General features: G+C 59.7%; 2 protein-coding genes across 4 annotated transcripts; one reads left to right on the forward strand and one right to left on the reverse strand.

Annotated features, from left to right (window-relative positions):
* Nucleotides 1–65: 65 nt before the first annotated feature.
* Nucleotides 66–10396, reverse strand: CRLF1 (cytokine receptor like factor 1). Its single transcript, XM_033134185.1, has 9 exons — nt 10111–10396; nt 5141–5422; nt 4688–4817; nt 4345–4514; nt 3234–3391; nt 2988–3156; nt 1002–1189; nt 864–906; nt 66–402 (listed from the first exon to the last, which is right to left on the reverse strand). Exons 1-9 carry the CDS (start codon nt 10220–10222, stop codon nt 389–391), a joined length of 1266 nt encoding a protein of 421 aa, XP_032990076.1. The 5' UTR covers nt 10223–10396; the 3' UTR covers nt 66–388.
* Nucleotides 10397–16186: 5790 nt separating this feature from the next.
* TMEM59L (transmembrane protein 59 like) lies at nt 16187–21463 on the forward strand. Of its 3 annotated transcripts, none has more exons than XM_033135320.1 (8): nt 16187–16449; nt 17330–17486; nt 17569–17660; nt 18834–18986; nt 19590–19692; nt 20256–20373; nt 20467–20584; nt 20836–21463. In XM_033135320.1, exons 1-8 carry the CDS (start codon nt 16288–16290, stop codon nt 20962–20964), a joined length of 1032 nt encoding a protein of 343 aa, XP_032991211.1. In that variant the 5' UTR covers nt 16187–16287; the 3' UTR covers nt 20965–21463. The 3 variants fall into 3 exon arrangements, with proteins under 3 accessions (XP_032991211.1, XP_032991213.1, XP_032991214.1); XM_033135322.1 differs by having other exon boundaries at nt 18921–18986; XM_033135323.1 differs by lacking the exon at nt 18834–18986.
* Nucleotides 21464–22040: the final 577 nt, after the last annotated feature.

The raw sequence follows: 22040 nt of genomic DNA on the forward strand, positions 1-22040 counted from the left end.
ATTAGAAGTCCTCATGCCTCCCCTACAATTCCCACCCCAGGCCACTGCAGCCCCAAACTCACCTACACAACCAGGGCACCTAAATAGCTTGTTTATTTAAAAAGACTCGAGGGGTCCTGGGTGAGGGGAGTAATGACCCCTCTTCACCCTTGGCCCTGGCAAGGGTTCTGGGCAGCTTGGCCGACCCTCACACATTCCCACTGGGGTGCACCCAAGGGTGGCCTCACATGGAGGCCAGAGATGTTGTGAACCTCAGAGCTCAGAGCACCTGCTCCAGCTCCTGCTGAGGTTGCTTGGGCACCCTGAGGTGAGGGTACAGAGGTGGCCCCAGTCTGGGTGCAGCCCTGGGTCTCCACGTAGCAGGGAGGGCGGCCCCAGCCTCTAGAGCTTATCTGGCAGGACCTGCAGGCAGAGGGGAAGCCAGGCTAAGCAGGATGCCTGGGAGGGGCCAGCACCACAGAGCAACTGAGGAGGGCCCCATTCAGGTCCTGGCCTGGCCACTTTCAGCTGGGTGACTTTGGGCAGGATACTGCCTCTCCCTGCGCCTCGATTCCCCACCTGAGAAGTAAGGATATCCGTCCCAGTAAGTGTCCTGCAGGTAAAGCCTTGGCACAGGGTCAGTATGCAGTAGGTGCTCAAACATGCTAACTTGGGCAAGTATGTTCTTTCCTGAGGATGATATTCCACTTGGGACATTTTCAAGGGGTAGGGTGCTCTTCCTGGGCTAAAAGCCACAGGGCCAGGCACACAGTAGGTGCTAACTAATTGCTGATAAAAAAGGTTGGGGGGAGGGGGTCCAAGGCCTACTGGCGACCAGGAGGGCCCATGTCTCCCTGTCGCCCACCCACCTGGGCTCCCCTTACCTCTCGCCGCGCCGCGTCTGCCCGAGGGCAGGATCCCCTCGTCCTGTGCTTGGAAGGAAGGAGGTGGTGTCCGGGGGCTGCGCACCTACCTCTCCACCCCACTCCTTAAGCCCTCGCCCGCGGGTCCCTCCTTCCTACCTGGTTGCGGGTCTTATGCGACTTCTGCATCCACGCTCGCCACTGGTCGTATAGGCGGAAACTGAGGTTCGAGCAGTACGCGTGCTTCTTGAGCCAGCCCAGGAACTGCTTGAGCTCGCGCCGCACGGGCCCCGAGCTCGGCTCTCCGCCCCGCGGCTCGCACGCCCCGCCGCCCGGGCCCGGGCGCTCTGATGGGGGCGGAGCGGCAGTGTCAGGGCGCACCCGGCAGAGGGCGCGCACGGGCAGCGGAAGGAGGTTCCCCGCGCGACGAACCTTGTTCCCCTCGGGCACCTCCCTCCCATTTCCTCGGGACCCGGTCCTCCCCACCGCCTAGCCCAGCAGCCCAGCTGCACCCGAAGAGGTGGGGGATAGGGGAAGGAAAGGGCTCCTCCTCCACATCTTCAGGAACCCGATTCCTGTGGCCTGAGCCAGGTGTGAATGGAAGGGGGTCGGGAAGAAGGTGAGAGGCCAAGGCCAAAGGGATGAGAGGCAGAGAGAGTAAGGGGCAGAGAAAGCGAGAGAAATGCAGAGGCAGAGGCTGGGCGATGGGGAGGACAGGCAGGAAATGCAGGGTCAAAGACACTGGGGAGAGCCAAGGAAATTCAGAGGGATGGAGTTGGGAGGGCAGAGAGCCTGGGGATGTAGGGACACAGAAACCCAGAAAGGCAGAAAGACACAGACAGAGGGGAAGAGAGTGACAGAAAATCCAGAGCAGACAGGCCCTGGGAGCACGAGCCAATGGTAAGGGGAATGGGCTGGGAGGGCCAGGTGGGAGGCCTGCCTGTCTGTCCAGCTGCTGGATGCAGCCAGCCCCAAACAGTCCGGCGGATAAGGACATCGGCCTCACGTCATAAATAACGCGAGGGACCCGCTGACAGGCCCTGGCACAGCCCGGCCCCTGCCGCCCCTGCTGGCCTCCCCAGCCTCCTCTGCGGACGCAGCCGCCTGCTGGCTCCCGTGCAAGAATCACAGGTGCTGGGCACAAGCAGGGGCCAAGGCTCAGGCCCCTCCCGGTCATGCTAGCTCCCGCCCACCCCTGAACCTGGAGGGGCCCACGATGGGGCTGGGAAGCTGGCTGGAGCTGGGCTCTGCCCCTCCCTTGCTCTAGGACCCTTTCTGGGCCTTGATTTCCCCATCATCCCACCAGCGTGGGCCTGGACTTCCAGCAAACTGAATTCAGAACCCTATGTGACCTTCGAGGCTTCCTGAACCTCCTGGGGCCTCAATGCCCTCACCTGAGAAAAGGGTGCCTACCTTGGGGTGAAACTATGGGGGTGGGGGGACAGGGGAAGGGAGACAATTGGCGCTCACCATGAGGGCACTTTCCATGGGTTATCTCATCTCACATATACAATAATGTAAAAGTCATTATCATCCCCACTTTCCAGATGGGGAAGCTGAGGCCAGACATTTCAAGTAACAGATTTCATATCATTTCACAAAGAAGAGAATGGAGATCCGGGTCTCAGAGGAACCCCAAGTCGCAAGGAGAGTCAGACCCATGCCCCTGATCATCCCCATCTCCCTACCTGGATCAGAAGGGGAAACTGAGGCCCATCAGAGGGAGAGTTGGCAACCCATCAGCCTTGGAAGCAAGGGTCTCAAACTCACTTGCCCCTAGGGGCTAGGGAGGGGGCAAAGGTGGGTGAAACAGGCCAGTTGGGAATGGGACAACTGGAAAGAGAGGACCCTGCTTGGGGGCTGTGGAGCAATGCTGTGTGTGTCCTCTTACATTTTCTAGATAATTTTTCTAGGGTATCTAGGATATTTGTGTTAAAACTTCCTGTTTTAAATGTCTGCAAGTAGATCAAAGTGTTTTTTGTTTTGTTTTTTTTTCAAATGACAGGCCAAAGAAAACAGATCCAGGGGGCCACACTCGGCCCACTAGGGGGGACACCAGTTTGAGACCTCACTAAACAAGAAAACAGAAGCCCAGGCTGGTTTGGGGGTGGTCCCCAGCCCATCCAACCCTGTTGGGGTGCTCACCACTGCGGGGGGTGGAGGCGGCCGTGGGGTGGCTCCATTCGCTCCAGATCCCTGCCTTCTTGGAGCCGTAGATACCAAAGGGGTTGCAGCGCACTTGCACGAAGTACACAGTGCCCGGCTTCAGGCCCGCCAGGCGGCATGAGGTCTGGTTGCTCACGTCGTCCACCACCTGGGCAGCAAGGGTAGGGACAGGGTCAGAGGCCAGGCCGGGACCAGACCAGGGACGGGCCGGGCGGGGGCAGACACCTTCCAATCCACGCTATCCTCCACGCGGTAGCGGATCTGGTACTTGGCTTGGAAGAGGAAGTCCTTGAGGGCTGGCGGGGAAACCCAGCGCACGCTCAGCTGGTCCTCCAGTCCCCCAACGCGGCTCACGTGTACGTCCGGCGGGGGATCAGTGGTCACTGCGGGCGGGGTGGAGCAGGGCAGGGCTTAGTCAGGGGCTCCTCCGACCTGGCTGGCCCCTGTCTGGGTTCAAATCCCACAGCACATGGCTTAGGTGGCACCTGCTTCCGTTCTCCCCCCTCCCTCCGTCCCCCTGGAGGCCGGGTGGATTACATTAGACAATATTCGGGAAACACTCAGCGCCTAGAAGCACTCAATTAATGTTAGCTGTTATCACCATTATTATCTGTGACAGGAGAAACATAATCCTATCTTCAGGGAACTCTGTAAAAGTAGAAACTGCCTGGCCTATGATATTATTATTATTATTATGCCCAGGAGGCCAGGGGGCCATCACCATCCACCTCCACTCCTTCCAGCTTTACGAAAGTCCTCAGGAGGACAGCCTTGCTGGATGCAGAGGGACAACTGAAGCTGAGAACAAGCCTACCGCAGCTTCGGGACTTAAGGAAGTGAAGCAGGAAGCAGGGGGTGGGGGTGGCTACAAGCCTGGAGACATCCAGGGATCCTTCTGGGAGCCCTGTGTTAAGCAGGGAGAACGGGCTCTCCCCCCTTGAGGCCTTAGTGAGGGGCTGAAAGGGTTAAGGCACAGGCCTGCTCCGGGCTGAGCAACACCCTAATTAGATTAGGCCCAATTCTGCTGCAGATCATCCATTTCCTGCCTCCTGCCTGCACACTGCCCCCCCAGCTACAGTTTGTGGCTTCCTGGGGCGCCTCCGACCTGGGCGCCCCCTCCCAGCTCCCTTAGGGGGCCCCCTCCCGCACACCTGGGCTGCCAAGGGGAGGGAGCCAGGCCAGGTGTTCTCCAAAGAGTGGGGGTATCCTGGCTGCTTTGGGGAACTGGGGACCGATGGGTACTCCCCACCCCAACCAGCAGGGTTGGACCCAGAGATGCAGCCATGGCTGGGCTTGGTGGGGGGGGGTTGACAGGATCCCCCCTGGGGGGGCTCACCCACATCCAGGATATCCAGTGTGAGCACATCTGAGCGGGCTGAGCCCAGTCGGTTGGTAGCTTCTACCCAGATCTCGTAAGGCGTAAAGAGGGCTAGGTCCTTGGGGATGTGGCAGGAGTGGGGTCCCACCGTGTGGTACTCCTCACATGTGTTGTCCTGCCCATACCACCTGCAGGGGCAGGAGGGAGGAGGAGGACACGTGAGGGTCTCTTCAGGGCCTCAGACCTCACCAGGGTGGCCCCGGAGTACAAACAGGACACCAGGCTCGGAGAGGATGAGCGGGCCTGGCGAAGGTCACACACAGCCAGGCTGGGACACATGTCACCAAGGGCCACCACCAACCTCAGCTTGTACTTCAGGGAGTAGTTGGTGTGGAGAAAGGTCTCCCCATGGGCCCCCGGTGTCCAGCGGCATGTCAGGTCCTTCATGTTCTTGGACCAGCAACTGATGTTGAAGGGTTTCTCTGGCGGCACTGGGGAGGGGTGCAGGGGCTGAGGTCTGGACTGGCCATGGGCAGGGGGAGGAGCTGCTGGCTGCCAGCTGGCCCCCACCTTAGAGTGGAAGGAGGGTGAACGGGGTGGACGTTGGCATGACCCCTTCATGGACTCTCTTGGAGATGGTTGGGGAGGGGTCTCCAGGCTCTCATTTCCACCCCAGAGGCCCATACCTCTCAACCCATGCCACCGTGTGTGCCCACTGCCCAGCCCTGGGCCAGAGAGCCCATGATTCCTGCCCCTCTCCAGAAGGAGAAGCTGCTCCCAAGAGCTACCTCTGAGCGTCCTGGGAGCCACTTACGGCCAACATAGAGGCAAGAGCCAGCCAGGATGCTGCCATCACGGGCGTGGCACACGAGGTTGTCCCCCGACTGCTGCCTGGATCCGTTGAGGTTGGCCAGGGCGAGGGCCAGGGTGGAGGTGTTGAGCACGCGGGAGAGCTCGGGGGGCAGGCGGCGCCCGTTGAGAGTCCAGTAGAGGCCCTCGGCTGTGGGGCCCGGCTGGTCCCCGTGCACTGAGCACGTGGCCTGCAGGGAGGAGCCGATGAGGAGCGTGGGGTCCTGGGGACTGATCACAGCTGTGTCTGGGGTCAGAGAAGAGTGCCTGTCAAGTCTGGGATAGAGCTGCCCTGAGCCTTCACCATGCCAGGACCTCCAGGACTCATGGCAGTCCTGCAAAGGAGCTCTTTACTATTGTCCCCATTTCACAGATAAGGAAACTGAGGTTGTTAGTTCCTTCCATGTACTTCATCACTGACCTGCTCAAGGCTCTGAGTTGTTACAAACCTCAGGCAGAAACGCCCACTCACATCTAAGTCACTCTAGCTTTGCACATAATTCTGACAAACCCTACACTCTGCTTTTTTTTTTTAAATTTCATTTTATTTTTGGCAATTGGAAATAAAAGACTGTGAGTTCTGGGGACAGCTGGTTAGCTCAGTTAGAGCGCAGTGCTAACCAACTGCGCCAGGTTCGATCCCCACATGGGCCACTTGTGGGCTGCGCCCTCCACAACTAGATTGAAACAACTACTTGGAGCTGATGGGTCCTGGAAAAACACACTTAAATAAATAAAACAAAGATAAAAAAACAAAAGATTGTGAGTTCTTGCTCTCATAGCCGCAGGGCCTTGCACACAGTAGGTGTTTCTGTGGGAGTATTCCCTATGAGAATCCTGCTCATTTTATGGATGAAAAAAAACCAAGGCTCTGAGAGATGAAGTCCCGTGCCCAAGGTCACTGATTGAGGGAAAGGCACACCATTCAAACCCAGATTTGTCAGTCTCCAAAGTCCTACTCTGTGCCGGAATGGAAAGGTGGCTGGGGCAAGCTCTAGGCGCCCAACCCCTATCAAAGGGACGTTGCTCTGTCCCTTGACTCAGTGTTTTTAATCTGCAAAATGAGAACAAGAAAGTTCCCGCTCCCCAGGGCCATGATGGGGATCAGACTCTGGGGAGCAACTTCCTAAACTGAGTTGTGGGAGGTGGGTGCTGGGCCAGGGGTCCTCGGGGACACCACGGTCGATGCCTCCCCTCCTGCTGGCTGTTGGGACAGCACAGGGTTCCCCTTTCTGGAGATGAGAACCTAAGATGAGCCCATTTTACTCACAGGGAAACCGAGGCCCACATAAGGGGGAGGGTATTCACAGTCCCAGCCCCTGACGCACCTCCCTGAGTCTGTCTCATCTGGGAAATGTGCGTCATGGTATCAACCACACGCGCTTGTTTGAGAGGAGTAAAAATATTATTGTCAGGACAACTCTATGTGACCTTTAAGCCAGCTGACCTGGGTTCGAATGCCCCTAGTTCACTGTGGAAGTCTGGTTCAGTCACTTTATTTCTCTGAGCCTCTGGGAGGGAGCTTCTACCTTTAAGAGAAGTTGTGGGGACTCATTCACTCCCTTGTTCAATCCTTCATTCACTGAGCCTACAGTGCCAGGAGCTGGGGACAACATGGTCACCAAGATACCCAAGATTCCTGCCCTAGTGGGCCTTGAGTCCAAGAATGCAGCAGGAAAAAGAACAAATAAATATATCTAAGAATATAAATAGGGAGAACGTAAAGCACGAGTCAGTAGTGTCGGCTCAATGGCCCAGGAGGCCTGTCAGCGGAGGTGGCATTTCTGCTGAGACCTGAATAAAGTGAAAGAAGTAGCCATGAAATTATATATGAGAGACTATCTAGGCAGTGGGAGCAGCAAGTGCAAAAGTCCTGTGGCAGGAATAGTAGTAAATGAGGTCTTGGAGGTCAGCAGGGGCCTGACTGGCAGGGAGAAGTTATTCCAGGGTTCTGAAAAGAGGAGGGATTTACATTTAAAAAGGATCCCCAGGCAGCTGGAAGGGACTGCAGGGGGGCAGAGAGGCAGAAGCAGCCCAGCTTCCCTGAGATGTCAGCCAAGGACAGGGTGATCCTGGCCCCCTGGAAGGCCCCCTGAATGCCAGAGACTGCCTTGTGATGGCCTTCACTGACCCAGATGGGCGAGGTGGGGTGGACACGGTTCCAAGGGCTGACCCTGATGATTTTCCGGGGCAAATTTGGCTTTAGGGCCATGTCTTGCTGGAGCCTGGGATCACAGTTGCGTTTGAGGCTTGGCCCAGGGCTCTCCGGAGGTCTCAGCATCCGTGCGAAGGAGCCGGCTGAGCGGGCCAGAGCAGAGGAGGCGGGAGCGGCTGGGGGCGGGGGGCCAGGGGGCCGCCCTGGAGGTCCCAGGCAGCCAGCCGCTCGCTAATTCGGAATTCCTCCGGCAAGAACACGGGCTTGCCAGCATCTCTGCCCCGGCCCACCCACCGTTTCCTGCCTGGGCTCCCCCCAGCAGGGTGGGAGGCACTGCCAGGCCTGCCCAGACCCCAGGCCCACTCCCAACCCTTGGGGGATGGTCATATACCTCCTGCGCCCCCCACCCATCGTCACAGCCTAGTCAGGAATGGGCTTTCTGGGGGGTCCTGGCTGGGGGGCACTGCCCCTCTGTCACACCCGCCTGGCCTGGTCTGGTGTTGCCCACTTGCCAGCAGCTGCAGCTGCCCTCCTGGGCTGGGCGGGGGATGGGGCGAGAGGGCAAGGCCAGGCTGGCCTGGACAGGCCAGTCCCCCCCACAACCAAGCTCTGGCAGGAAAGGTCAGAAGGAGGCCTTTTCCTCTTGGAATATGGGTGCCAAACTCAACCGGAACACCTGGGCAATTGGCGTCCCCTCTCTTATTCTGTTTCCTCTTCCATAAAATGGGAGGAAAATATATTCTACCTGCTGGGGAGATTAATGAGACGAGATCATGAGGTCCATCGTGCCTAGGAACTATTAGGATTACAGCCCCTCCCAGCTCTGGGGTCCCGGCTGGCTCCGCACTCCCTCCAGACTTCCCCAAACAATGCACCAAGGCACTGGGGACCAGGATGCACATTCCAGCCAGACGAAGCAGCTGGGAACAGCCCACTGAGGTTGGGGGGCCCTTAGCCTGATTGGGGGAGCCTTCTAGAAGGCTCCCCAAAGCAGATCCCTGGGCTAGACTTTTGGACACCCCCCATTCTCACTCCCTGCCTCTCTGCCTTTCCCACAGAGCTGGGGCCTTTAAAAGTTTTTCCTCCCCCCTTTCCCAAGCTGGAGCCACTGCCATTATTAAAAAGGAACACCATGTGTTTTAAAAGGGAAAAGTGTGAGATTCTCTGCAAGCAACACAGGAGGGTGGCCTCCATCCCAGGGTCCCCACAGGGGTTCCCATCTCCCATCCCACTGGTACCTGCAGACACTTTACGACCCACCCGCCTGCTGGTCAGGTGCTAAGACACACCGTAAGTAGAAACATATTGCCGAGGTGTGAGAATCTTTTATTTAATTTCTTCCCCCTTAAAGGAAAAAACACACGCACAACAACACTCTCCCCCCCTGCCCCACTACCACCTTCCCTGCTGCTCTACAGGCTGGGAAACAAAGCCTGCCTCAAACGGTGGCACTCACAGGCACTGCCCACTGCCTTGTAGAATCGTCAGGGACCCTGGGGCCGGGGCGGGACAGTCCCTCACCAGCCCAGGCACCCTGGGCAAGCTGGGTTTTCAGCAAATGCCCCTAGGGGGTGCCCGGACCCTGCCCTTTCTGGAAGAGCACTGCAGGGAGGCTGCAGATAGCTCTGTGCAGTGTGGGGTGACCTAGGCAGTAGTATGTGCAGGTTTGGGCAACCTGTGTGCCTGGACGTGGTCTGTGGAGTGACTGTGAGTGTCCAGGAAAGGCTGTGACTGTGTGTATGCTCCTGTGTTGTCTCCCCTGAGGAATGAGTATGTGACCACAAAAGTGTGTGTACCAGGGATGGAATGTGTGTGCGCCCCAATGGTGTGCGAATGTGCATCTGGGATGCAGTGTGCACGGGTCTGAGGGTGAGGGTGACGGGCCACAAGCCAGTGTGTGTCTTTGTGTGTCTCTGGGTGTGTCCCAGAGCGGTCTGGATGTGGAGACGGTGTCCTGGCATGGATGTACATGGGGTTGGGGGCAGAGCGTGCCCGGAGCTAGGAGCTCCTGATGGTGCCGGGGTCTTAGCCTGTTGGGCTGTGGGTTCCCGCCCACCCCCCAAGGCTGGGCCCCCGGTGCCCAAACTAGTTGGCTCCTACTTCCTCTCCCTTTCACCCACGGACTCACAAAGATTTCTCTCGTTGGAAGCTTCCAGCCTGGCCCAGCCCGCAGGGAACGGTTCTGAGCGTTCCCGGTGGTGGGGACTCCGCGCACCCCCGAGCGCAGGGTCCCGCCGGGGGAGGGCGGCGGCGCCGGCCCGCGGAGAGGCGCGTCCCCGGGGACCCCGGGCCGCGCGCCAGGCGGCCAGAGCGTCCCCCCTCCCGCCCCGCCTTTCTCGCGGGGCTCATCCCTCCTCCGGGAGGGGGGCCCGATCAAGGCCCGCACCCAGCGCGCCTACCGCGTGCGCCCCCGCCCGCGAAAGGTGCCCCGCGGTCACCGCGGCTCGGAGTCCGCGGACGCTGTTGCGTGCGCCCTCCGAGTCCCTGCGTGCAAAGGGCCCCAGGCCGCGGCCCCCCAACGTCTGGGGGGCCGGACCGGGCGTCCTTGGCTTGGCGGCCCAGGTAAGAAGGCCTCGGGCACGGAAGCTGGACCCTCTGGCCGGGGAATTGCAGCGTCGTGCGCCCCGCAGGTGACGACGCCCCGAGGGCCGTGCGGGGGGCGCCTTCCTTTGTTCCCGGGCCGTCCAGGTGGCGCCTGCGCCCCCTCCCCCCGCGGCTGCCCCCAGGGCGCACGCTCTCCGCCCAGGCGGGAAGGGGGGAGCAGGGCGCCGGGTACTTACGGGCTCCTGATCCGGCTCGCGGCGCCCCGAGGACGCAGAGCAGCAGTAGGGGCAGCAGCGGCGGCGGCCGCCGCGCGGATTGGGCGGCCGGGCCCAGGCGGCCGGCCGGCATGGGGCCGGCGCTGCCGGGGGCGCGCGGCGGGCGGCGGTGGCTGCTGCGGCAGCGGCGCGGGGCGCAGGAGAGCGCGGGCTGGGCAGCCCGCACGTCGCTGGGCGCGGGCGCGGAGGCCGGAGCAAGTCTGAGCAGCCGAATTGACAAGGAGCTAATACGCTGCTGGCCCCGCCCGGCCCCGCCCCCGGCCCGGCCCCGGGGGGGGGCCACGGGCCCCGCACCGGCCTCCCCGCGGCCCGCCCGCCCGCGGGCACCGCGCGCCCCACCCGTCCGGCCTCCGCCCCGCCGCGCACCGGGCGAGCCCTGTCCCGCGGCCCAGAACCCCCAGCTCAACCCCTACCGGCCTGCAATATCCCATTCGAACTCAGCCAACCACAGGCTTCCCACCCCCAATCTGGGACCTGGCGCCCCCAACCCCGTTTCCACACTCCCACCCACTACCCTACACCCTGTTCTTGGCCCTGTCCCCTGCGGCTCTCAGCCCTGGCCCTCTACCCCCCCATCCTCTGTCTGCCCCCACCCCAGCTATGGCCCCGCCCCCCACTGAACGCCGGGGTCCCTGAACCCCGCCTGCTCCCACATCCATCCCCCCTTCCTCCCCAGGGGCCTGAAAGTCGCCCTCCACCCGCCCCACGCCCTCGGTGCGCGGATCCCACCGGTATCGGCCCAACGGCCCCTCTCCCACTGCATCCCGCCTCTCCTCCGTCCTCCGCGGGCAGCCTCCCGCCCAGGCTTTGCTGGAGGGAAGACAGAAAAAAAGCTGGAAGCACGGAGTCCCCAGCCCTCACCATGGTTCAGCTGTCCCTCTAGCGCAGGATGGGGCTGAGGTTCCTCGGAGCGCCCGGGGGCCTCAGGAGGGAGCTCCCGCGTGGGCAGACGGGGGAAATGGGTCCCCGTGGGAACGAGGACCGGGGCCTGCGCGAATCCTGCTGGTGGGCAGGAGAGATGCCCAGAACGAGAGCGTGAAAGAGCCCCCCCCGGACTCACTGACACCCCCCACGGAAAAATCCGCTCAGCGGCCCGCGGGTGGGGTGCGCCACGCAGTGAGTAATCGCTTCGGCGGCCGCCGCCCGCGGACTCCAGGTAACCAACGCCGGCAGCCGGCAGCGACGCATAGTTCGTCTTACTATTTTTGCGCAGGGACCCTTCTCCGTGTTATTATTTTTGGCCATTGCTCGGGTTTTGGGACCCCCTTCCAGCCCGGACGCCTCATCTCCCTCCTCCCTGTTCCTAGCCGATCCGTGCGCCCAAGATAAAAGGGTTCCTGGCCTCCAAGGCCGCGGTGGAGGGGTGCCTGAAATGAGAGTTCCCGCCCGGCCCGCGGTTTGAGTCGAAGCCCCGCCCCCAGCCGCGTGCCTTGACAGGGGAAGGTCTCTAACTCTCCGGAGCTTCTAGGGGTTCCCTTAGAAGCTCGGACCCGTCATTCATGTCCCTAACCAACCAAGGTGGGTAAAAATGTCTGAGGGAGTCTCAGGAGCCCCACCTTGTTTGCTCAAAGCTGCCTTCCGCCCCTGCTACTCAGACCCTTTAGGAGGATTGGAGGATGGGGTACTGGGGGCTATGCGCAACTCCCCAATCTGGACTTTGGATGGGTTGGGGGGGCGGCTTAAAGCCGTTTAGGGTTCACTGCCCTTTACTGGGGCCAGCCAGGCCTCTGCCTCAGTTTCCCCTCTGCACAGTGGGCAACTCCCAGCCAGTTTACGGGTTCCTGTGGGAAGATGAGATGCAGCAGCAGATTCCACAGTCTAAGCGCTTAGCACAGTGCTGAGCACTGGGAGCATATGCTTTTGGATCAGAGGCCTCAGTTTGCCACTTTTGAAAAATGGGGTCATAGTCTCAGCTGCCAGGTGGTCCAGAGGGTGAAGTGCAGGTGGCAGTTCTTGGCTGGAATTGTATCCCGGATATGTACCACCCCGGCTCCCCACAAACCCTGCCCTTCAACATTTGACTCCCTCCTTAGAGGATTTCACTCAGCCTTCTGGAGCAAAATCTTGATATTTCCCCCCAATCTCTGTTCCTCCCCCAGTCATCTCCAGATCTTGGCAAAACGCTCCCCCATCCACCCAGGTGCTCAGACCAGAGACCTGGAGGCGTGCGTGACAACTCTCTCCTTGCACATCCCCCATGTCACATCCATCAGCAAATCCTGTTGGCTCTGATTCCAAAACACAGCCCCATCCTGCTATTCTGACCCCTTCTCCCCACCCCATTAGGGTCCAGGTCCCACCACCTCCCTCTGGGGTGCCAACCGGCCTCCTCCCAGGCTGCCCCGTAATCCTCTTGCCCCTTTCTGCACAACAGGCAGAGAGGGACTAAACTTCTTTTAAAAGAAGTGAAGCTGGTCTCCTCTGCCCTGCCACACTTCTCCCCTCCTCTTCTCCACCCTCTTCTTCCCCTTCCTCTCCTTCACTCCACTCCAGCCCCGTTTTCCCAAACACACCAACCAAGCAGGTTCTTTCTACATTTGCTGTTCCCACTGCACGGATGCAGTGCCCCCAAATCTTCCTCTAGTTAGCGCCTTCTCTTCCATCAGGTCACAGGTCATATTCTCAGAGGGGCCCCCTACCTTTCCCAGGCACTCTCTATCCCCTTTCCCTTTTGAAATGGTCTTTGTAATACAGCTCTTCAAACATCTTTCTCCAGCGACTTATTTCCTTTAGACTGTGAACACCCTGAAAGCCATGAGGACCCCACAGTGGGCTAAGCAAGGGTGGCGGGAGAAGCGTTCAGTGAACATTTGCAAAATGAAAAGATAGAATTCTCAATCCCTCCAAGCAGCAGGAAAACTCAGTCCCAGCGAATCATGCTGCCAAGCCTATGCCCCTGGCATGCTGTGTGACCTATCCAGTAGCTAACCAATCTCTGGTCCTTACTTGTAAAAGAGTACGTCTGGATCCTTTGGATTTCCTGGTTCTGTCCAGCCACCCCTGGAGTGTGCTCTCTGTTCTCTGGGTGACCTTGACCCCATACCTTTGACTTTTAAGGAGATACCTGACACCCTTCCTTGCCCTTGGTACCGCTGTGGCTTAACCCCTTTTTCCCCAGTCACACCACCTCTTTGCACAGGAAGAGGACCAGCATTGATGGAACTTCTAGCAAATATTGACCCAAGTCCTTGAAGGCAGCTGGGAATGTATTGAGGGGGCAGATTGAAGGAGGGCCCCACATGGGCTGGGAGAAGGGCTCCTCTGTAGTCTTGCACCCTCTGCACATAAGGATTAGGTTGGGAGTGATCCTCCAGCTCCAGCTCCAAGCGTCATTCCAGTGCACTGAGGGGGCAGTGGGAGGAGGCCGTGGTTACAGCACTTTCAGGGCCCCAAAAGGCCCCAGAACCATTGGGAATGAGGAGGGCACAGGGCTGCCTCTCCCATGTGCGATCCTGGTGCTCAAGGCTCAGTATGAAATTAGCTGCCTTGTGTTCCTGGCCAGTATTCCCAGGAATCGGCAACAGTGATGTTCTGGACCTGGCCCCAGGGTTGGAGAGGCAGAAATAGGTTCAGGACCTGTGTGTACAAGATGGTGGGTGGGGCCTTATCATTTCCACAGGGGAGGCTGAGTCTGGGGAGCTGGGATGCCTGGGTTACAGGCATTGGAGGTGGGAGTCCCAGAAGCACAGAGCTGCTTAAATCCAGATCACCGTCAGTGTGCTCTGAGCCATGGAGGCCTAGGTTCCCCACCCTCTGCACCCTGGAGAACCTCGATGTCTGGGGTCCAGGAAGCGCTGGCATTTGGGGGGGCAGACAGCTGTGCCTCTTTTCCCTCCCTCCCAACCGGCGCAAGCGCCGGCGCCACTGGGCCGTGCCTTCTTCCCAGCCTGTACCCGGCTTGGGGATGGGGGTCAGCGGGGTCGTGGTGAGGGCGGCAGGGGACAAAGGGCGTTTGTCCGATACCCGCTCTGACCTCGGCTGCCCCTTCTCGGACGCAGAGCCGGCGGCTGATTCACGCCCTGGCCGGCCACAGGGCCCCCGCCTGCCGCCCCCGGCCGGGCCGCCCCGGGGGGTAGGAAGTGGGGGGGGGCGAGGGGCGGCGCCGAGTTAACTTTCCCTCTTAAGCCCCGAAGGAATGTCGGCGGATTTCCTGAAACCCGACCCTGGCCGCCCGCCGGCCCTCCCGCCCCTCACCTGGACCTGCTCCCTCGGGAACCGCAGGAGGGGCGCGGGGGCTCACCTGGGGGGCCGGGGTCAAGTCCTCCTTCCGCTCCCGCCCCCAGCCACCTAGTGAAGCGGAAAGGGGGGTGGGTGGGAGGCAATCAAACTCTCTCATTCCTTCTCTCCGGAGACCTAAGCCAGCGGTCCAAGCCCTCCTGCCTCAGTTTACCCTCTGCAGAAGGACTGGGGGTGTCCTTACTTCCAGTTGCGCTCTAAGCGACGCCTCTTATGCCCGACGCCCATCCCCCTGCAGTTTTCCTGCCTCTTTGCTTCTCACGCTTGTCACCTGGACGGACCCTCTTGGCTACCAGGAGCCTCAGTTTCTTCATAGTAAATGGGAAAATGCCACCAGTACTTCCTTATAGGGTTTTTGCAAGAAAATGCCTGGGATGTGTTTTGTTTGGGATGAATGCAGGACGATAATTGTGGAAGGCTTAAGCGCGTGGGGCTCTGGAACTGACACGTGTAGGCTTGAATCCTAGCTCTTGCCAGGGGTCTTGGGGCCTAGGTTTCCCACCTGTGAAATGGGGGACAGTACTGGTCGTAACCAAAGGCTGTTTCCCGAGGCAGGGGCCTGTCGCGCGGTGGGTTAGACGCGGGGTTTCCCCGCACTCGTGCAAACCTTGGCTGAAGGCCCCCGCCGCAGGGTCGCCGTGGCTTAGCCTGGGAGGGGCGGGGCGGGGGAGGGGCGCGTCGGGATCCAGATGTTCGGGGTCCGCCAGGCACAGCCGCGCCTGATTAAGCCACGTGGGGGCCGGCTGAGGCCGCGGAGATGAAAGCGCTGCAGCCGGCCCGGGTAGGGAGGGGTGCGCCAGCCACCCCCCCACGCCTTCCCCTCCTCCCCGGCCGGAACCTGCGGCGCCCTCTGACCCGCCGACCCCTAGTAGCTGCCGCCCCGTCTGCAGGGGCGGAGCGTAGACTGAAGACGCACGGGCAGCAGTGTGGCCTCCGCAGACACCTGTGCGGGCCACACCAGGGAGAGGGGTCATATTTGCAGGTGACCCAGGTTTAGAAGGGCGCCCCCACTCCCATGCCTGACAGAAGAGGCTCGGGTGACCTCCTAACCCGCGATTCACGGGGCCACAATCTGTCACCTTGGGGGAGTGGCAGTTATGGAAACCAGACGTGTCCGTTTGTCCCAAGTTCTCCCATGAGAATTAGACATTTTAGCAGCATCCACCACTCCTGCTGTACCTCTATGCCCCCTCTCACTCAGCTCCACTCAGTCGGGGGGAGCAAGGGCCTGATCCCCCAGGTATGTGGATTAGGGTCGGGCCAGAGAGAGGCGAGGCTGGGGGAGCCCTGGAGCGGCTGGGAGAGCTTCTTAAAGGTGGCAAACTGCACACAAGTTACCGCCCCCCCCCATTTGGGTATCAAAGGAGATGCTAGAGACCTTCCTAAGGCTTTGGCTGACCCAGCCCTGCGATCTTCCCGACCCTCTTATCTCCACCGTCTGGCTGGGCTCCAGCCTCACCGCCCTCCCACCTCCTTTCGCACAACCTTCTCCCCGCCTCAGGGCCCTCGCTATTCTTTCCGCCTCGATTGCCCTCCGGTATGGCCAGCTCAAACGCAGCCTTCAGCGGGAGGCCCTCCCTGATACCCTGGCGAATAGACCGCCCCTCCCATCTCATCACTATTTCCTTTTGGCCCCTAGCTCAGGCTGCTAGCCCCTCGCCAGTGGATACAAGGGAGGTGTCAGGGCACTCCCGAGATAAGACTGACGGCGGGGACTGCCATCCACCTGCCGGCACCCAGACAGTGCCGCAGCGCCGCTGCCCCGCCCTTTCGCCGCATCCCCCGCCCCCTCCTTCCCAGGCTGCCTCGCTCGGGTGACGTCAGCGGTCTGGTCCTCTCTACCGCCGCATCCTCGGCGCTTGCGGGAGCCGGCGTCCCGCTCCCCTCGCGTCCCGCCCGGCTATGGCTCCCGTGGCTCTGCTGCCGTTCCTTCTGCTGATGCTGCAGCCTCCGCCCGGCACGCCCGCGCCTCCCGTTCGCGACCCCTTCGCCCCACAGCTCGGGGACACGCAGAGCTGCCAGCTGCGGTGCCGTGACCGCTACCCTAGCCCGCAGCCTTCGCAGGTGACGCGCATGCGGCGCCAGCCGAAGACGGGTTGAGGATGCGGGTCCCTCGGTTGGGAGCGGGAGACAAGGGTTCCTAGGAGGGGGAAGGGGTCGGAAATGGGGAGTGTTTTTCCCATGGCGATGGGTCCTTCTGATGGGCAAAGGGCTGGGGGTCCTTTCGCTGGCGGCAAGCACGGGCGTTTGGGTGCCTCCGATGGGGATGGGGATGTTCCTCCCATGGGGGATGGGCTAGTGGTCCCTGCGGTGGGAGAGGATGTTAGGGTGCGGGTCCTCCGATGAATACGGGGCTTGGGGGGTCGCTCCAAGCTTGGAGTGGGGTGAGGACTGAGGACCCTAATGCCACCTGGCGGGCTCTGGCTACACTCTGCTGCGCAAGAGCGGTGGGGTGCCCAACCCCCACCTCCCTCAGGCCTGACGTTCCCATCCTCCTCCCCCCACCCAAGCAGTTTCCACATCCTTCTCCTTACACCCTCCCAGCTACCAGCCCCCACTCTTATCCGAACCCCCTCGCCCCCAGCTAGATCCCAATTTTCCCAGGCCTGAAAGGTGACAAGCCTCCTCTGAGTGCCCCCTCCTTCCTCAGGCCTGAGAATTCCCCTCAATCTCCTTCCTCCTCCCTGGAGACTTAGGAAGCCCATTTCCCTCTGTCTTGCCCAGTTTTCTAACCATCGCCCAAACCAGCATCCTCCATCGTTCAACCCCCTTCTTAAGTCCTCTGTTCTCAGAGCTGAGCGGCCACTAATATTCTTAGCCTCCTCCCAATCTTCCTAGATGTGGGGGAGGGGAACCAAATCTTCTACCTCCTCTCCTGAGTGCTTTCAGTGCCCATCTCCTCCTGCCCCTCTCCCTGGTCTGAGCCCCTTGTCCCCCCTCCCAGGAGGAGCTCAAGCAGGCCGACTCCTCCAAATCCCAGAATGAGTATGACAGGGCGGTCTTCATCAGTGCTTGTGAGCGAGGCTGCCGCCTCTTCTCCATCTGTCGGTTTGTGGCCAGGAGCTCCAAACCCAATGCCACACAGGCTGAGTGTGAAGCAGGTGAGTGCTGGCCAGGTGGGCCTGGTTGGGGAGAGGTGGCCTGGGAAGGGCTGCCCCTAGTGACTTCCTCCTGCCCCTGCAGCCTGCGTGGAGGCCTACATGAAGGAGACGGAGCAGCAGGCCTGCAGTGAGGGCTGCTGGAGCCAGAACCCTGAGCCGGAGTCTGAGCAGAAGGTGGGCTCCCTCCCACCTGTGGCCCTGGGCTCCTATCCCCTCCTTTCAATCCCCCTCCCCCAAATCTGCAGGAATATCCAGAGTCTTCCAGGCTCTCTGTTCTATTCTGGGCCTACTGGGTGTCCTCAATTGAGCATGTCACTTCTCAAGCCTTAGTTGTCATCTCAGTGAGATGGGAAGTTACCCCACCCCACCCTGCCACCTTGCAAAAAGTAAATAACAGAAAACAGCTATTGTTTAGCAAGCATTTCTCCTGGTCCGGGTCTGACCTCAGCCTGTCCCAAATTTCTCATGCTGCCTGGAGGCACCAGGGGCAGTGTGTCACCCCTGTGTCATGCCCACAAAGCAGTTGCCCAAGATCACACAGTTAGGACTGTGCATCTGAAGCCAGTGCCACCAGGACTTACGACCAATCCTCACCTCACTCATCTTCAGTGGTGCCAGAGCTGACTTTATTGAGCATCTGCTGCATGCCAGGTGCTGGTCTAAGCACTTTCCTTGTAATGAACAGGTGGCCACTGTCAACTGGGGGGCTCAGAACGAAGGTTCAGAGAAGAGCAACCTCCCAAGCATACACATATTGTCCCTCTCCCCGCCAAACTGGGGAGAAATAATAACTACTCACCTGTCATAGTCGTGAGTGAGTCCAGGTAATGCTGCATCAGGGGAAACCGAGGCATAGGAAATAATTAATCACAGCAAGAGACCCATGGGCTAGGATTCCCCAGAAATCCCTTTCCCCTCTTCCCCCATTTTCCTCCACCCTTTCCAGGCTTTCATTGTTCTTAAAAACATACAGCCACAATCATTCCTTCCTATTCTGAGTTCTCTCCTGATGCCATCAAAAGAAGAAGAACAATGATGGCGAAATTTTTAATAACAGCAGCTAATATATGTTAGGCACTTGTGCTGTGCTATTTTCTAGTTGAAATCTCATAGCAACCCCATGAGGGAAGAGAATCATTCCCATTTTAGGGCTCAGAGAGGGCAATCCACTTCCCCGAGGGCACAGAGCCAGCCAAATGCGGTGCTGAGGTCTGTGTTCCTCGTATGAAGCTCTGTTGCCCCAAACCACTTAGGGAATTCTGATCACAGTGGACTCACCCAGCTCCCCTGCCATCAGTCAATGTCCTACGTTAGTCACATTCCATGCCTTGGGCTTCCCCTCGGCAGAGAAAGGTCCTGGAAGCTCCAAGTGGGGCTCTCTCGCTTCTGGACTTGTTCTCTACCCTCTGCAATGACCTTGTCAACTCGGCCCAGGGCTTCGTCTCCTCCACTTGGACATACTACCTGCAGACTGACAATGGGAAGGTGGTGGTGTTCCAGGTGAGGGGTCTGGCAGGGGCCACACCAGAGTGGTGGGTGGGTGATCAGGGTAAGAAAGTGGGATACATTCATTCTTGGCTCATGGGATGCAAAGTCCACAGGTGATCAAGTAAGCTGCAGACACAGCTGGATCCAGGGGTTCAGTGTCTCACTCTACCCCTGATTCTGCTTTCTTTGTGGTGGCTTTTTTCCCAGGCAAGCAGTTTCCTTCTGATAGCAGGGTGGATGCCTAAGGCTCTAAAAGTACAACTTCTCTGGAGTTTTAACTAAGCTGGGATTTACTCTGATTGGCCCTGTCTGAGTCACGTGACCACCACTCTGCCAATCCCTGTGATTCTGTTGTCTTGGCCTGAATCATATTCTTACTTCAGAGGCTGGAGGTTGGGGTCAAGACAAATTGCGGGGCCCACAACTGCAGGGAACAGCATCCCTGATGTCATAGCCCACAGCTCCACAGGCGATTGCCCTTCCTGCATCCAGCAGAACTAGGTGCCAGCTGGGCATGGGACAATGTAGCTCATGTGGGGCACAGAGTGGTGCTTCCCAGGGCCAAGGTGGTGCCTTTCTAAAGGGCTTCCCTGTGCTGTCTTGTTCTCGGCCCAGACCCAGCCTGTGATAGAGAGCCTGGGGCACGAGGGGGCCCGTCTGCAGCGAGTGGAGGTGATTTGGCGGGGATCCCATCCTGAGGCCTTGGAGGTGCACGTGGGTAAGGTCTGGGCTTAGACCCGTGTTCCTTTCACAGGTAGTTCCACTGCCATAAGGAGTCCTCCTGGCAAATGAACGCTCTAGGATTGGGATTTCTGTCTCAACTCCTGGAAGTTCGTGGTCTGGCTCCTAGGGTTCCATGATCCATCTCCCAGGGTTCCTTGGTCCATTTCCAGGGTTCTGTGGTCCCTCTCCCAGGGTTCCATGGTCCATCTCCCAGGGTTCCATGGTCCATCTCCCAGGGTTCTGTGGTCCATCTCCCACGGTTCCTTGGTCCATTTCCAGGGTTCCATGGTCCATCTCCCAGGGTTCCATGATTCATCTCCCAGGGTTCCTTGGTCCGTTTCCAGGGTTCTGTGGTCCCTCTCCCAGGGTTCCATGATCCATCTCCCAGGGTTCCGTGATCCATCTCCCAGGGTTCCTTGGTCCATCTCCCAGGGTTCTGATCTGTTCCAGGACTCAATGCCCCATTGTCCCAGGTCTTGGCCTCCTTTCTCCTCTCCATGGCTGCTGTGGCCTCTCGCGGAAGGCTTGGTGGCCACTGTAGAACAACCTGTGTCTCAGACCCTCTAGGCCCCTTGGACAAGGTGCGGAAGGCCAAGATCCGAGTGAAGACCAGCAGCAAGGCCAAGGTGGAGTCTGATGAGCTGCAGGACAATGACTTCCTCAGTTGCATGTCTCGGTGGGTGGCAGGACCCTGGGGGTGGGGCTGGGGCGGAGAGGAGGGTATCGCAGACCCCACTAGGTTGCTGAACGTGCATATCGCGTTGGGCAGGCGCTCGGGGCTTCCTCGCTGGATCCTGGCCTGCTGCCTTTTCCTCTCCGTGCTGGTGATGCTGTGGCTGAGCTGCTCCACCCTGGTGACTGCGCCTGGCCAGCATCTCAAGTTCCAGGTGGGCTGGGCCAGTGGGCAGGCCTGGAGGAGGGGTTGGGGAGAGCTGCTCCCTTTTTCTAGATGGGGCTATCCCCTCTCCATGGAGGCAAGGCCCCCTGACTTGCTGTGTGACCTTGGGCAAGTTTCTTCACTCCCTTGTGTAGTGGGCAAGAAGGCCCCCCTTAGTTGGGGTGACCTGAGATCAGGGATGTGAAGGAGCCTTGCAGGGTGGGGGCTCAGTAACCTGCCCTCCCTACACCTCCCTTGCAGCCCCTGACCCTGGAGCAACACAAGGGCTTCATGGTAGAGCCAGACTGGTCGGTGTACCCTCCCCCGTCCCACACCTTTGGGGACAGCCCCCCACCCTACATGCTGAAGCTGGACCTGACCAAGCTGTAGGCGTCTGTCCACCCGAGCACTGCCAAGCGCAAGGGCTCCTCTATCCTCATTTCCCTGCACCCAGGGGTCCAGGCCAGGGTGGGACCATCCTTGGGCCCCTGCACCCCCAAATTCTTCTCTCTCCCTGGTTCCATCTCTCAACCCTCTGGGTCCTGGGGTCACCGTGCCCCCCACTGGGGGGCAGGATCTGACCTTGGTTCCTCCCTGGCCCCTCTTTCCCTGGAGCGTGCTACTTTTTGTCTTCTATCGTGTAGCTTCTTGAGTATTTGAACCCCAGTTCTGTGCCGCCTTGCTCTTTCCTCTTCGCTTCCCTCTGGGAGAGGGCTGAGGCTGCAGGGGAGCTGCCTTGTGCTCAGGCTCTCCTCTTTTTCCCCACCCCACCTCTGGAGATCCAGCCCCGTGAGAGGAGGCCCCTGTGGGAAGAGGCAGTGGGCAGCTACATGCTGCGGCTGGGATTGCAGCATGGGGGTTGGGAGGAATAAACCATGTACATAAAAGATGTCTTGGACCAAGTCTGCTTCTGTTCGTCTTCCCATCGGCCCTTGGGAGAGTGGCCATGACTTCTACCAACCAGTCCCTTTGTGAGATGGGGAAGCTCTGTGAACTTCCCGTGGCTCGAGGTGTGTGAACCAGCTGCCAGCTGGAAGGACAGCACCTCTGTTGCCCAGCCCACGTCACACTTGGAACTAGGGTGTCCCTGTGGGTCATTGCCCCCTCCAGCCCCATGTGCCTCATGTGAAATGGAAGAGGACATTTGTTAATTTTGTAGCCACCTGGCTTCCATCTCCCTTTCTTTTGGGCACAGAGCTCTGCACCATTGGGGACCGTCTCAGGGCACTGTCTCTGGGTCCTCTCCCCTTCCCTGCCCCAGGGGTTCAGCCTTGGCATTCTTTCCCTGCATTTCGCATTGGAGAGGAGTCTAGCAGGGCAGGAGCAGCCCTCCCTGAGGAGGCCACAGGCATGGCTCTCCATCTTTCCTGTACGTTCTGCAGACTTCCCAAGATCCTGCCAGTGAGTCCCCTTTTAGTTTAGTTAACTGGGGCTGCTTTTGTTTTCTGGCTGGCCGGGGTCTCTTC

The sequence above is a fragment of the Rhinolophus ferrumequinum genome, chromosome 18 (assembly GCF_004115265.2).
Source record: "Rhinolophus ferrumequinum isolate MPI-CBG mRhiFer1 chromosome 18, mRhiFer1_v1.p, whole genome shotgun sequence".
NCBI classification, from domain to species: Eukaryota; Metazoa; Chordata; class Mammalia; order Chiroptera; family Rhinolophidae; genus Rhinolophus; species Rhinolophus ferrumequinum.